Below are 16,473 nucleotides of genomic sequence, written 5' to 3'. Positions count from 1 at the left end.
AGATAATTAGTTAAATATGAGCTACATAGAACAATAGACAAATTAATCTCACAAGCATATACTTAGATGACAACAAAAATCTGGCTCCAGATGGCTTACTAACAAAAAAAATTGCAAACAATATTTAATATCGTTTTAATAGCAACACCTGTAGGATATCAAGCACCAAACACAAAAGAAATATTCATTTTGGGAGGGGAGTCCCCATTGGGAATAATTGTTTGGATCTTGCACCCACCAGGAAAGAAATCAGAAATGTAGTAAGACTATGCTTTAGGCCAAGTTTACCTAGCAGCAGCCTGAGTAAATACCTGATCAACTCTTTATGTATTGTGTCTGTTTTTTAGTTCATTTGTTTACTACAGCTGCCAGTTCAATTAGCCATTCCTATAACATGCTGCTATTTGTTGCCTATGGGGATGTGATCCTAAATGTACTTATTCGTTTATTTCAGTGAAGTTTTACTCAGGAGTAAACATTTTACTATTTAAGAGCCATCTGTGGTCTCTAAGAAATTAGGAATAGCTGTTTTCTAATAAAAACAAATACACAACTGATCAACTTACCTAGAGAAGCTATAAAATTGTTTCCACTGGTTTTTTTAAGACTCTATGCAAGCATATGGCCGATAAAGGCACATCTTTGGATAAAAGAGGCTTGCGGCTTGGTAAACCAATTATGTTAATACTCAGTTGTGCTCATCACATGAACCAGAAAACCAATTTCTTTATTATTAAATCAACTTAAGATCCCACATTTCATGTAAGTGACATTTTGCAAAATTCAAATTGTCAATGTGCACTACCCTGTTCAAGACTCAAGGCTACTGGAAACCAGAGCTTGGAAAGTTCATTTTAAAAAGGAACTAGTTTAAGTACATCATTTATGGTAGGTAGTTATGTAGCCAAAACAAGGCTATCAGGAAACAAGAGGATAGTATCAAGTTTCATGATGGAACCACAAAGTTTGCAAGAGCAGAAAAAGATCTTTAAAAGGGTGACAGGATGTTTAAGGGAGGGGACAAATTAATTGATTAATTGCCATTTATGAATGGTTTACTATAAAATATATTGAAGCAATTTCCAAATAAAAACCTCAGCAAATAAATTATCTCCCAACACAGCCCAATGAGGACTGAGCATCCTCAGCCGCCGCAGAATGACGAGTGTCTTCAGGGTGGGAGGGGAGGGATGTAAAACAAGGAAATGATAAGTGGAGCATCTGAAACTAAGGTATGGCTGCCTGGAACCTTGAAAAGACACACTCCACGTTGCTGCAGGCCCTATTCGTGCTTACCTAAATGAGGGCCCACTCTCCCATGATGAGCACATTAGATGGTTGAATGACTGGGGGCAAAGAATTTATGCAATATCTAATTTCACTTCTTTATGGGATTCCCTGATCTATACCCATGAGGACTGTCTTAGTGTTAATTACTGCAAGAGCAAACAGAACAGGCCTACAATATTCATTGAGCTACCTGTCATGACCCTTGGATCTTTTCCCTAAGATCTGGCTAATTCTTAACGTTATTGGAAACAGATAAAATATCTGGTCTTCTAAATAGAGAGGACAGCAAAATTAAATCATGCCTATTTCTGCAATGAATCTGGGATTGATGTATTGGCTAGTCGGCCACCAAAACTCGAAAGTCTAATCTTTTCCTATCTTCTTAGTCTATATATGCTCAAGTGTGTGTGCGTGTGCGTGTGCGTGTGCGTGTGTGTGTGTGTGTGTGAGAGAGAGAGAGAGAGAGAGAGAGAGAGAGAGAACAATTACACTCTGGGGTAATTGTAATTGCAAACAATGATTTATTTTGAAGTCTGAAACTTTTACTTCTGCTACAGAACACTATACCTTCCCCCCACATTTCTGCATCTCCTGAAGCTTTATATTCATGGCAGATTTGCACTATTAGCCACTTACTTGTTGGCTTGAGGGTGGTTACAGTCTGGTCCAGCTGTGGGGGTGGGGCGATGTTCCAGCCTTGTCACAGCAGGGGGAAGACATCACTTCCTCCTTTGCCAGTCACACTGGCTGCTGGGACTTGACTGTGGTTGCAGCCAGTCAAAGGTGAGCTTGGGGGCTTCTTCCCACTGGCCCACGGCTATAAGGAAATATATCAATATTTCAAATATCAAATATATGAAGCAATCCATGTCAAAAGGTGATGGACTGACATTGCTATGTTGTTTATTTTGGATTTACATAAAGAATGACTGCCGACCTAGCAGTTTGAAAGCACGTCAAAGTGCAAGTAGATAAATAGGTACCACTCCGGGGGGAAGGTAAACGGCGTTTCCGTGCGCTGCTCTGGTTCGCCAGAAGCTGCTTAGTCATGCTGGCCACATGACCTGGAAGCTGTCTGCGGACAAACGCCGGCTCCATCAGCCAATAAAGCGAGATGAGCACCACAACCCCAGAGTCGGCCACGACTGGACCTAATGGTCAGGGGTCCCTTTGTTGTTTAGTCATTTAGTCGTGTCCGACTCTTCGTGACCCCATGGACCAGAGCACGCCAGGCACTTCTGTCTTCCACTGCCTCCCGCAGTTTGGTCAAACTCATGCTGGTAGCTTCGAGAACACTGTCCAACCATCTCGTCCTCTGTCGTCCCCTTCTCCTTGTGCCCTCAATCTTTCCCAACATCAGGGTCTTTTCCAGGGAGTCTTCTCTTCTCATGAGGTGGCCAAAGTATTGGAGTCTCAGCTTCAAGATCTGTCCTTCCAGTGAGCACTCAGGGCTGCTTTCCTTAAGAATGGATACGTTTGATCTTCTTGCAGTCCATGGGACTCTCAAGAGTCTCCTCCAGCACCATAATTCAAAAGCATCAATTCTCTGGTGATCAGCCTTCTTTATGGTCCAGCTCTCACTTCCATACATCACTACTGGGAAGACCATGGCTTTAACTATATGGACCTTTGTTGGGGTCCCTTTACCTTTACCTAAAGAATAGAAACAACAGATTCTTCCAGTCGGGTGCAAAGGAAAGAGGAGAGATTATATATATATATAGCATTTCGGACAAACTTTCAATGAATTGCTATCAGCTCTAGAAGTAAAAATGGTGAATGTCGAAAATGTTTTACAAACAGAATTCATTACCGTTATTGAAAGTCAGGGTGTCCCCTCCAGCAATGAAAAGTTATTAGTCTGACAAACGTCAAGCACTAATCTCAAACTAACAGGATTTAATTTTATGAATTGTTTTCATAAATATTCCAATGTGTCTTCAGAGAGATATTTTATATAAGTGTACATTTCTATTTCTGAAGAGGCAGGAAAGTGCATCAGAGTACAAGATGAATAATTCATTGTGATAATGTTATTTACATAGTGAAATGATATTTGATTTGCTTAGCATATCTTGAAACACAAGTATCCAGAACTGTCTGCCACAATTAGAGCAAAAATTGGCGAATGTGTGGGAGACAACTTTAGAAAGAGCAGTCAAAGTACTATACCACAATAAATCTCCGCCATCTGAAATAATAGGTGCATCTGATCCACTGGCAGGATTTCAAATTTCCTTTGCCGCAATACCTAAGAGCTTCTTTTCCAAAAGAAGACAGATGTTTGTGCTCATCTTCAAACCTCTCTGTGGCACAACCAGGGGAAACAGGCAAGAATTCAAACCCAGGAGAAACTCCAACCTGACCTTGGAAGCAGACTTTGCATAAGCTGGGGAAAACAATGGCATCAGGTAGGGCTGTACAAATATTTAAGGGAAGTAGCAAACAGAAGTAATTCGGTAGCAGCAAGCTCTTTGAGGATGCTTTGTGTCTGTGCTTGGGCAAATGTGTGGTAGATGCAAAAGGGCACATGGTTAAAAGTAATACAATGAATGTAGAAACAGCTGCATTTTAAAAATGGGAGACAAATCCACCTACTTTCTTCTCCCTTTCAACAGACAAAAGAAACATCCTATGAAAGCCGCTCATATTGCTGCTTTTCAGCAGAATCTCATTTTGACCTGGCTTCATGGGTCCCTGTTCATCAGCTTCAGTTAACCTTCGTTTTTAACTCTCTTGTCGGTCACCATCCTTAGAGGTGGTGCTATTTGTGGGGAGGAGGGAAATCCAGACTTTTCTTGCAAGTGGATCTTTTGTTGATTTGGTTCTTTAAAAAGGAAACTAAATATAAAAGCAGTTCCACGATTAGGCCACCGTCCAATGCTTAGTTATGCACATTTAAGTTTCCTTGATTCTGTACTGGGTTATCAAGTAGCTAAGAAAGTCAAGACTTCACAAACTACTGTTTCAAATTCTCAGTGTCCATTGCCTTAAATATCAGGCTGTAGTAACTGAGAAAGGTTTATGCCTCTGTATCTGTTACAGATACTTTGTGCAATAAAGGAAGGTTAGGCTGAGAGGCAGTGACCGGCCCAAGGTTACCCAGTGAGCTCCATAGCTGAGTGGTGATTTGAACTCTGGTCTTCCAGATGCTAGTTCGACCCCCTAACCTCTACACCACACAAAAATACATTAGTTAACTTATTCATAATGATTCCTCTTAATATTTGATTACCATTAGGTAAAGGTAAAGGGACCCCTGACCATTAGGTCCAGTCGTGACCGACTCTGGGATTGCAGCGCTCATCTCGCTTTATTGGCCGAGGGAGCTGGCGTACAGCTTCCGGGTCATGTGGCCAGCATGACTAAGCCACTTCTGGCGAACCAGAACAGCGCACGGAAACGCCGTTTACCTTCCCACTGGAGTGGTACCTATTTATCTACTTGCACTTTGACGTGCTTTCAAACTGCTAGGTTGGCAGGAGCAGGGACTGAGCAACGGGAGCTCACCCCGTCACAGGGATTCGAACCGCTGACCTTCTGATCGGCAAGTCCTAGGCTCTGTGGTTTAACCCACAGCGCCACCCGCGTCCCTTTGATTACCGTTACTATATGGTAAATTAATGCTCTATATATATACCCTTTTACCATAAAACATCCCACCACCATCTTTGGAGTGAGGAACCAATAGATTATTTCTGCAACATTCCAGATTTGAGAGCATATTTTGTTAGAGCACGTTGCTTGATTGCAAGTTGAAAATGTTTCCCCTCAATAGTATTGCTTTAAATTATGCATTCTTTCATATTGGGAGACAGCTTGTACAAATATTTTGACTATTAGCCCAGACACTGCCTGGTCCTTTGTGTTGCAGATTATTGGATAGCAACAACTGTATTAGTGTCAGTGTAATAAATGCAAAAAGCTGTAGAAAAATGCACAAAGCAGCAAAAGTTAATGATGTGTTAAAGTTCAGTGGGGGGGGGGGAATAAGCCATATTTTTTTAAAAAAAACTGAAAGGCAAAGAAAAAATGCCATTATAAATTTGAACTACTAATAATAATAATAATAATAATAAATTTTATTTATATCCCGCCCTCCCCAGCCGAAGCCGGGCTCAGGGCGGCTAACAACACTAAAATAGTGCCACATTATAAAAACATCATAAGAATTAATTAAAATCAAAATTGATGGCACTTCTAAGCACTTCACAAAACAGGAAGGAAGGAAGGAAGGAAGGAAGGAAGGAAGGAAGGAAGGAAGGAAGGAAGGGAACTCATAAGCAAGGTGAAGACAAGCCATTGACAAGTCTCAATGAATGAGCAAAATGAGTGTGTGTGAGAGAGTAATCAGAGTTAAAGAAACACTTTTTTGAAAGACTGCTAAAACACGCGGGAATGCTTCCAAAAGGTCTCCTACACACAACTAGACTGTCCCTGGTATTGATCTAATTGTTGCTTTTTCAGGTTGGTTATATAAATGCTATCTTGTGTGTTTCCGAGCACAATTCAAAGTGTTGGTGCTGACCTTTAAAGCCCTAAACGGCCTTGGTCCAGTATATCTGAAGGAGTGTCTCCACTCCCATCGTTCTATCCGGACACTGAGGTCCAGCACCGAGGGCCTTCTGGCAGTTCCTTCACTGCGAGAAGCCAAGTTACAGGAAACCAGGCATAGGGCCTTCTCAGTAGCGGCACCTACCCTGTGGAACACCCTCCCACCAGATGTCAAAGAGAACAACAACTACCAGACTTTTAGAAGACACCTGAAGGCAGCCCTGTTTAGGGAAGCTTTTAATGTTTGATGCATTACTGTATGTTAATATTTTGTTGGAAGTCGCCCAGAGTGGCTGGGGAAGCCCAGCCAGATGGGCGGGGTATAAATTATTATTATTATTATTATTATTATTATTATTATTATTATTATTATTATATCCAGTCCTTTTTTGGTTTTAAAAAATGGGATGCGGGTATTCCACACCAGTGACTACTGTCACAAAAAAGATATCTCTATACCTCTGGTTTCTAGAAATGACATACAACATCAAATGTATGCAAGGGCAGCAAAAGGTTTAATGGGCACTTTGAGAATATGCCTTCCAGCCTCCCCACCCTCTTCCCCAGTTCCACCCTTACATCCCTCGACACAAGATTTCCAGGGAGAAGGGATGAACATCAGCAGCCTGGCATCAGAGATGTGTGGAAATGAGCAGTCAGACATTAAAAGGAAAAGCGCTAGCTCAGGTGCCTGCTCCAGCTACCACCGCCATCTTGATTTCCTCAGAATGCTTCTGGACCTTACATCAGTCCCAGAGGCATTCTGGGGAGATCAGAACAAAAGGAGAGCCTGCTGGATCAGGCAAATGGCCCATCTAGTCCTGCGTCCTGTTCTCGCAGTCGCCAACAGATGCCTTTGGGAAACCAGCAAAGAGGACCTGATCACAAGAGCCCTCTCCCCTCCTGTGGTTTCTGGCAACTGGTATTCAGAAACATTGCTACCTCCAACTGAGGAGGCAGAGCATAGACATCTTGGTTAGTAGCCACTGACAGCCCTCTCTTCCATGGATTTGTCTAATCATCTTTTAGCGCCATCCAAGTTGTGGCCATCACTGTCTCCTGTGGGACCGAGTTCCATAGTTTGACCACGTGCTGCGTAAATTACGTTCTGTTATCCCTCCTGAATCTTCCAACATTTCACTTCGTTGGAAGTCCACAAGCTGTAGTGTTGTGAGAGAGGGAGAAAAACTGTTCTCTCTCTGCTTTCTCCAGGCCATGCATGATTCCATAAGCTTCTACAATGTCACCACTTACTCAACTCTTCCTCCCAAGCACTGCAACCTTTCTTCAAGGAAGAGTCACTCCACCCCCTTGATCATTTTGGCTGCCCTCTTCTGAACCTTTCCCAACCCTATAGTATATAATAGGTCATTTCAAAACTTCCATTTAAACTGGTAATGGTGGGGTCGCACTTCTCACCTGACCACTGGTCAATCATGCTTACTAGGAAGGGTGAGGTGGCAGCAAAGTAAGCGCCATTTGGTGCTCCTGCTGGTGCATTTGCACCACACAGACCTCCCTGCCACCTCACCTCTCTGCTTCTACCTGCCTCTACCGACCAGAACTCAGGTGAGTGGTGGTGCTGTTCCACCATGTTATCTGCCCATGATTTAAATAAGGCTGGGGAAGAGGTTGGGCTTTTTATTTGTTAAAGGACAATCCGGACATATAACGTGGCCAGTAGTTTAGCCCTTACTCTGCACAATATTCTCATATTTCCTGAGTTTTTTGTGAAGCAAACTGTAAGATATGCCTATACAACATTTTGTGAGATTTTTCTCATAAGCCCTTTGTTGCATAAAACCGGTTTACTTGGAAGGTGTTAACTTTATAGAGACTTAAATGGTTGAGTACTCCTGTTGCTGGAGATATTACTTCTGTCTATCATAGATGCAACCTGTCCAATGGAATTTCTTATCTGTCACACAGATGCAAGCCGAAGCTTATCCAGGATGCATTGGTTATCTGACTTACCGTTAAAGGATGAATGATTACATTGGCAAATGATTTGTATATTGCTTGGTTTTAATGATAAATCTGATGGGCTGCACATCTCAAAGAATATCACAGACCACAAAAAAGTCAAGAGTTTAACACAATCTCCTTAGAAAGCACTGTGTACTGTAATTGTATAATGCCAATAGGTATGTCAAACGATGTAGTGGATCTCCGTGGTTTAACTTCCATTGTGGACATAGAAGATAACTTGCAGTAATGCAAACAGCAGAATGCATAAGTGTGAAATCTGTTCTGCTTTGTTGCTCGTATGGATGACTTTATGTATATTCATGCCAAAAGAAAGAACTAGATACAGTGGTGCCCCGCAAGACGAAATTAATTCGTTCCGCAATTTTTGTCGTCTAGCGAATTTTTCGTCTTGCGAATCACGAAATCCCATAGGAATGCATTGAAAATCAATTAATGCGTTCCTATGGTCAAAAAAAGTCCAAACAAAACCAAATTTGGTACAACAACAGTTTATTAACTGCTCTTTAAAGTCACACATACTGTAAAGAGCAGTTCAAAAATTGAAGGGAAAATAAATTAACTTTATAAACATGACAGAAAAACATTTAAAAATCAACAAAGTGTACAGTACATTTTCTAAGACTCTGGGGGACCACTCGAAGAAGGCTCCTCTTCCACTCTTTGCTTCTTGCTCAAGAACCTGTCCATAGTCTGCTGCTTCATCCGCCTTTTCATCAGCTCCCTGAGAGGCGACATGACCCTCGTATCATAAAAGTTCCCAGCGTCATGTGCCACGTGCTTCTCAGGGTGGTGTAGATCTGCAAAAGTCTGCACCTCCTTCCACTTCCGGCAAATCATAGAATCATAGAGTTGGAAGAGACCACAAGGGCCATCGAGTCCAACCCCCTGCCAAGCAGGAAATGTCCCTCAGTCTTTCGGAGGACAGCCGTTCCTCAGTTGCTTCCTCCTCTGCCTGCAGTTCGACCAGCTCCACGGTGGTCAGCTTGTCGTCGTGCTCCTCCACCAGCTCGCAGACGTCCTCCTCCGTGACCTCCAGGCCCATGGTCCTCCCCAAGGCAACAATGTCCTGCACCACTGTTGACTCTGGTGCATCAGAGTCACTTGGTGCCACACAGTCCGGCCACAGGCTGCGCCAAGCGCAATTCAAATTTCTCTGGCTGATCCCTTTCCAGGCCGTGTTGACCATCTTCAAGCAGGTGACGATGTCGAAGTGGTCCTTCCAGAATTCCTGCAGGGTGATGGTGGTGCAGTCAATCACCTCGAAGCATCGCCTGAAAAGCTCCTTGGTGTAGAGTTTTTTGAAATTGGCGATGACCTGCTGATCCATCGGCTGGAGCAGTGGCGTGGTGTTAGGAGGCAGGAACATGATGTTGATGAAGCTGAACTCCTCCAACAAGTCCACCGCAAGGCCTTTAGGATGGGCAGGAGCCTTGTCCATCAGAAGCAAAGCCTTCAGCGGCAGGTCGTTGTCCAGCAGGTACTGCTTGACAGCAGGGCCAAAAGCAAGATTGACCCAGTCCACAAACAGCACACGTGTGACCCAAGCCTTGCTGTTGGATCGCCACATGACACTCAGCCACTCCTTGTCGATCTTGTGTCTCTTGAAGGCCCGTGGGTTCTCCGAGTGGTACACCAGCAGGGGCTTGATCTTCAGGTCGCCGCTTGCGTTGGCACAGAAGAGCAGGGTCAGACGGTCCTTCATGGGCTTGTGGCCAGGCAACTTGGACTCCTCCTGAGTGATGAAAGTCCTTTTGGGCATCCTCTTCCAAAACAGCCCGGTCTCGTCGCAGTTGAAGACATGCTGCGGAACGTAGCCCTTCGTCTTCACAACCTCCAGGAACTCCGCTGCAAAGTCTTCAGCCGCAGGAACATCAGAACTGGCAGCCTCTCCATGCCTGACCACGCTGTGGATGCCAGATCTTGTCTTGAACCGTTCAAACCAACCTCTGCTAGCCTTGAAGACTTCTGGCTCGGCTGAGGTTCCTGGCTGTTCCCGGATGAGGTCAGCGTGCAAGGCCTTGGCCTTCTCACAAATGACGGCCTCAGACACTGTGTCCCCTGCACGCTGCTTCTCTTCTATCCAGATGAGCAGCAACTTCTCGACCTCCTCCAGAACAGCTGGGCGGTTCTTCACGATCCTGGTGACTCCCTTGGCTGCATCAGTCGCCAGGATCTTCTCCCTCATCTTCAGGATGGTCCCGATGGTTGATGGATTCCTCCCGTACTCCTTGGCGATGTCCGTCACACGCATTCCGCCGCCGTGCTTCCGGATGATCTCCTTCTTCATTTCCAGCGTCACCTTCTCCTTCTTCTTCTCGCCGGCCACCGCAGCAGCAGTCTTCTTGGGTCCCATGGCAGCACAGCTCTTACCTTTGTAAACTCAGAAAAAGAAATCAGTGATGTGCTTCAAATCCAAAAAATTCAAAAGCACCCAGCCACCCACCACACAGAAATTAAAACCCAGAACCAAGGCCTTGAATCCCAAGCACCCCAACCCAAAATCCAAAATCCAAAAACCCCCAAAAAAGTTTTAAAAGTTTAACTTACCAAATGGATGAAAGAGAAGTTCTGGAAAAGCTTCAACAATCAATCACCGAAGTCTTCAGAAACCTCAACTGCTCCCACAGACACCCACCCACCCACAACACAGAAATTGCAAACCCCTCCCCAACTGCTCCCCCAGCCCCTCCCCAACTGCTGCAAACCCCTCCCCAACTGTTCCCCCAGCCAGCCACCACTCAGAAATTCAAACTCAGAAAAAAAAAGAAAAAAAAATCTTGCCCAATGGTCACAGAAAATCATAAAAATTCCAAAAAAGGCCCACAAGCCCACAGATTCCTGCAAACCCCTCCCCAACTGTTCCCCCAGCCAGCCACCACTCAGAAATTCAAACTCAGAAAAAAAAGATTGAAAAAAAAACACCCTTGCCCAATGGTCACAGAAAATCATAAAAATTCTAAAAAAAGGCCCACAAGCCCACAGATTCCTGCAAACCCCTCCCCAACACCAAGTCCTTGAATCCCAAACACCCCAACCCAAAATCCAAAACCCCCCAAAAAAGTTTTAAAAGTTTAACTTACCAAATGGATGAAAGAGAAGTTCTGGAAAAGTTTTGGAAAAGCTTCAAAAGTGAGCAAAGTCTGAGAAAAGGCTACCAAACCACGTGCTAACAGTTGCTCCTCGAAGTCAAGTCGCAACTGCAGCTGTTCAAGCTAAGCACCCTTGGTTTTAACGGTTTCTAGACAAAGGAAACAAAGTCGCGAGACGTTTTCGTCTTGCGAAGCAAGCCCATAGGGAGATTCGTCTTGCGAGGCAAATCGAAAACGGAAAAACCTTTCGTCTAGCGAGTTTTTTGTCTTGCGAGGCATTCGTCTTGCGAGGTACCACTGTATTATTTCAGAAGTTGCATCTTTTATTGGTATAAAGATTTGGGGGGGCTACAAATGTTAATGATGAATACAACTGGTCCTCAGATTTTGTGGCAATTCCAAGTTAGCACTATTTAAACTTTGGACCTCTGTTAAGAAAATATGTGGTGTATTAGGGTGCAAGCCAAACCCACATCCACTGCTAGCAGGGCTTCATAGAGTGGTGGAACCATCATTGCACCTGCAGCCAAAAAATGTTCACAGTTGGTATGGTAGAATGTAGCAGAGCAGGGTAAGCAAACCTGATCCTTATGCCGGCTTCAGGTTGGTGAAACATTCAGGGCTAGAATGGGTCTGATGCCACACCCACCTGCCAAATTTGACCTGTGAGGCTGATCCTGATAAGGATCTGGCCCATGGAGCCAGAAAGGTTCCCTACCCCAACTAAACCTCAAAAACTGTTAGCTTAGAACTGCAGTTAGATAGGAACATCTCATGAACATATCCAGAAATCACTATTGGGTGAGAACACTCCGCTGTAGAAACCAGGCTAGCTTTAGAATGAACTAAAGCAGTATATTCATGCTATGAGTGTGTGTCTTTTCCCCAGTCTATTCATATTACATGCTTCTGTAGATCCTGTGTATCATTGGTGGTTACGGTCAGATATCTGCAGCTAGGTGGATAAGATGTGGAAATAACCTCTCAGGATAGTATTTACATCTAGAAGACTATGGCTGTTCATGGAGCTACTGCATTAATGCAAACATACTATGGTATGTTTGGAAAGTGTGGTATGCTCATTGATAAGGAAGAATATGAAAAAAAATGCAGCTAGAAACATAGGATGCTGTCTTATACTGAGCCAGGCCACCTAACTCAGTATTGTGTACAGTGACTAGCAGTAGTTCTCCAGGGTTTCAGGCAAGAGTCCTGCTTGGACACACCAGGGATTGGATCTGGGACATGACAGATGCAAGGCAGCAAGGCAGGCTGTAGGCAGGCTCAAAAGCTTTTGAGGGAGAGTCTGAAACCTAGAGGTAACCCACAGCTTCTTCTCAGCTGCTGTTTTACCTTCACTCTGTCACCCTCATTTCACAAGTTGGGAATTTGGAGAAATGTGGGAAAGGAAGGAATGAGCAGCTTACAGAGTACACCCACAAGTTGTCGTGATGCCACCATTTTGAATTGCATTGAATGGGAATTAGACATCTTTATGGAAGATAAGGCTATCAATAACTACTAACCATGATGGCTAAATTCTGTCTTCACTGCCAGAGGAAGTAGGCTTCTGAATACCAGCTGTTTGGCATCACAAGTGGGGAAAGCACTGATGGACTCAGGTCTTTCTCACAGGCTTGTGAGGATGTTTATGTTGTAAACTGCATTGAAAACATTTCTTGAAATGAGGCCTATAAACAAATAAATAGAGTACCTCCTGGTTTAATGTACAGTGGAATTACTGAAAGCAGATTTTTTTACTAATTTGAGGGAATAGCAAGATGTTGATCCATTGCACATGCTATCATCTCACTTGCTGGCATACTAAAATCTGGGCAATATTGGAATATTTGTCAGGGATGTACATATGTGCAGATTACCTTGTTTCAATCAATGTGTGGCCAAATTGCATTCCTGTTTCATCCAGTTTAACAATTCTGTCATTCAATTCTCAGATTTAGGATGCAATGCAAAGCATATTTATTCAGGAGTAAGGTTCTTTGAAATCATTTTGATTTATGTAAGAGTAAGCATGCATATAACATTGTGGTTGTGTGTTGAAAACTAGATTTACTACTCTCTGGCACTCAATTTTTGTAATCTAATGTAAGAATTGGATGCCAGAGAGTTAATTTTAATATCACCCACATGATATACTTGCACAAAGTGCAATTTTTTTCCCCCAGGGTCAAAAGAGGAGAGAGGCTCAAAGTAATTCACTCGATGAGGTCCATTCTCAGCATGTTTTGAGAATACAAGCTAATTGGCACAGTCTCTTATGAATCTGCAATGAGGTTATTAATGGAAGCCACACTCGGATGATTTGCCATATGGTTAGTCTTCATGGTTTCTTTCATGTTCTAAAAGTTTTATTTGAGGTCTTCAAACTACTGCTAAGTAGGAGTACAGAAAGAAAAGGAAAAACTGAACATCAACTCTGGGGTGTAAAATTATTCTTGAATATCTCTCCCCCCCCCCTTGATTTCTTTTATTGGCTGCAGTTACAAACTTGGAACTTGGCTTTCAGGTGGAGAACCTGGTCAACCTACTCAGAGCTCAGAATGCCCTTATTGCTTGAGCAAAACTTAGCTGGAGCAGGAAGCCTTCTTCTGTGTCTTCCTGTCCAACAGGATCCAATGATTCATTTTGACCTTTTTATGTGGTTTTTTCTTGTTTGTAAAGAACTTTGATTTTTTAAAAAAATGAAATTTCAATATGGAAGTATTTATATAAATAAAAATGTCTAGTATGGGTCACTAGATTCAGTCCTGGGCCAGAAGGGTCTTCACTGAAAAGCTTCCACTTGTAGTCAAGTGATTTTCCTCGTGGTGGAAATGTAGACAGCTCCCTCAACTCCCTGACTAGAGGCTAAGAGGCAAGGAAGTAATTAAATGCTGAGCAGCTTGAGGAGTTGCTGGGATTTCCCTAAGATTTTCCTCCAAATGGTCATATCACCACTGCTTACTAGCCAATAGAGGGAAAGGGGTGAGAGGGTTGGCTTGGTGCAACCACACTGGTGGAGCACTGGATTGGTTCCACTGCTGTGTCTGCATCTTGTCAACCTCATTGTTGTCTCACCTTTCACTCTCTTCCTTCTGATAAACAGCAATGATGTGACTGACCAGAGGTTGGATGAGCAGTGGTGCCCCATCACTAGGGTTGCCATATTTCAAAAACTAAAAACCAGAAGACCCTGAAAGTTGCTGAGCTTTTTTAAGGAAAACCCCAATTATTGAGCTGTGCCAAGAACACATCTAGGGTGGAATTTCTATGGGTAAGGGCAAAAACATCTATATTCTATGGTACCCCACTAAAAGTTCAGAGTTAAGTTGAGTTGACTATCCTGTAGGTACTCAATAAACTTGTGGCCTGCCATAAATTCAGATACTTTCTCTGATCTTTATTCCAGGGTGTTTTTGTAGATCTTACTTTACTCTAAGTAACACCTGACTAAATGAGATAACCTATCCATTAACCTAAGTCAGAATTTATTTATGCCATCATGTTTATAGCGACTAGCAAGAATCCTTTTATCCCAGGTACACATATAATTGACTGGATGTTAAATGACAGAAAACATCTATCTTCATTAACAAGCAACTTGGCACACGATTTCCAGTATGAACAGTGAATTTTATGAGCTTGAAGCTGAAATATACAAGGCACCACCATCAAGACACTGCAATATGAGATCATTAGGAGTCCATTAGATCATTGGGGAGATAACTGAATAAATTGGCCCTAGCTTTAAATGTAACTCTTGAAAAACTAATAAAAATCTCCAGAATATTATTTTTTCCATGCTGTCAGCATACTGCTAGCTAATGACTTTTAGAGTAGGTCAACTGAAAAGTGTTTTATTTCAGCTTACGTTATTTGCAAACGTGTATTCTCTTTGTCAGCTGTTATTGCAAAACTCCAGCCCTTGTGAGCAAGAGTTTTTATTTATTCACCATGGGCATCAACAATTATTTACTGCACATAGCAGAGCAAATTTTGAAAAGCTGATTTTACTTATGAGTGCACACTGTCAGATTTTCTATATCATGCCCTATTAGGAAGCACTGTTCTTCATGACAACTTTTATTATAACAGGTTTTCCAACTGAAATATATTAATCTGGAAAGATGTTCATAAGAAGTATCTGTTTATTATTCTACCTAATCAGTTTGTTTCTATGCGTAATATACCCTCTTTCTTAGGCTCCAAAGTGACCAGAAGTTTAAGGTATTAAAAATGCAAATAAAGTGTTTCCTTGTTCTAATTAAGAAAAGAATGCATGTGAGCATAAAGAGTTTAGAGGGAACTGATCAAATGGTGTTGTGGTTTGAGTTATATGGGGCTTGAAGACTTGCTAATTAATTAATTTCATTTATGAATCACATCCCATGAAGCATCCTAAAGTGATTTACAAGATAATTACCTACATAAAACAGTTACAAATATAAAAACAGTTAAAACACTTGCATATCTAAGCTATTCTTATAAAGTTATAAATATTTTTTTTTTAAAAAAAACAGTTTAAAACAGAAAGAGCCCATACAGAAAACCAAACCAAATCCAACACAGATACCAACTGTACTAAAGTTGTTTAGAAGGCTTATTGAAAGAGGAAAGTCCTTAGCAGGCACTGAGAAGACAATAGAGAAGGTACTTGTCTACTATGGCAGAGAGTTGCAAAGGGCAGGTACACAACAATGAAGGCCTGATGCGACTTTTAGATGGTGGATTGATGATCTTTCATTGACTGCCTTCTGACTGAGATAGCTAATCAGTGTTTAATGATAGACAACAATACCGAATATTTCAAAATCCGGAAAGAAAAGCTGTTGAGCTTTTTTTAGGTTCAAAAATTTGAAGTTTTTCGGCTATTTTGAAGGGGAAACAACACTGCCGACATGGGTTTCAGCAATTTCCGCCCAGACGCTGTTTCTGATGGCTATGTCTCAGAAATTCCGGATATATGGCAGCCCTAATTTAGTGGAATCAAAGTATTGTCCATGAGAACTATAGACATTAGCAGAAGTATGAAAACCATTGGGCTGTATTCGGCTAAAGTTTACTTGTAGTAGACTCATTGAAATTAATGGCCATGAAGAACTTAAGTCTAATAACAGATAGGTAGCCGTGTTGGTCTGCCATAGTCTAAATTAAAAAAATTCCTTCCAGTAGCACCTTAAAGACCAACTAAGTTAGTTCTTGGTATGAGCTTTTGTGTGCATGCACACTTCTTCAGATACCACTGAAGAAGTGTGCATGCACACGAAAGCTCATACCAAGAACTAACTTAGTTGGTCTTTAAGGTGCTACTGGAAGGAATTTTTTAATTAAGTCTAATAATTTCAATAGGTCAACTCTATATAAACAGCAGTTGAATACAACTCACTGACATTAACACACAGTTAAAAGGAAAGGCCAAACTATACAAGACAGTGGCCATTCTGTGTTTTAAAAACAGGACTGCCACACAATTGTGTAAAAAGAGAAGGCAACTTTTAAATACTGTTCCCAAGCTCCTCTCCCAAACTGCTTTCCTTCCCTCCATGCTCAC

The 16,473-nt window shown here is 42.3% G+C and overlaps 1 protein-coding gene across 1 annotated transcript; it reads right to left on the bottom strand.

Annotated features, from left to right (window-relative positions):
• Positions 1–2,009: 2,009 nt before the first annotated feature.
• On the bottom strand, positions 2,010–10,408 carry LOC308586150 (tigger transposable element-derived protein 1-like; the record flags this gene model as incomplete). The annotated part of the gene is made up of 3 exons (XM_081192427.1): positions 10,381–10,408; positions 8,716–10,212; positions 2,010–2,107 (listed from the first exon to the last, which is right to left on the bottom strand). Exons 2-3 carry the CDS (start codon positions 10,184–10,186, stop codon positions 2,010–2,012), a joined length of 1,569 nt encoding a protein of 522 aa, XP_081048553.1. The 5' UTR covers positions 10,187–10,212; positions 10,381–10,408.
• Between the last annotated feature and the right edge of the window lie 6,065 nt (positions 10,409–16,473).

The sequence above is a fragment of the Podarcis bocagei genome, assembly GCF_964188305.1.
Source record: "Podarcis bocagei genome assembly, chromosome: 4".
NCBI lineage: Eukaryota > Metazoa > Chordata > Lepidosauria > Squamata > Lacertidae > Podarcis > Podarcis bocagei.
Note: the sequence above shows the minus strand (reverse complement) of the source record. Positions and strands in the feature narration are given on the sequence as shown.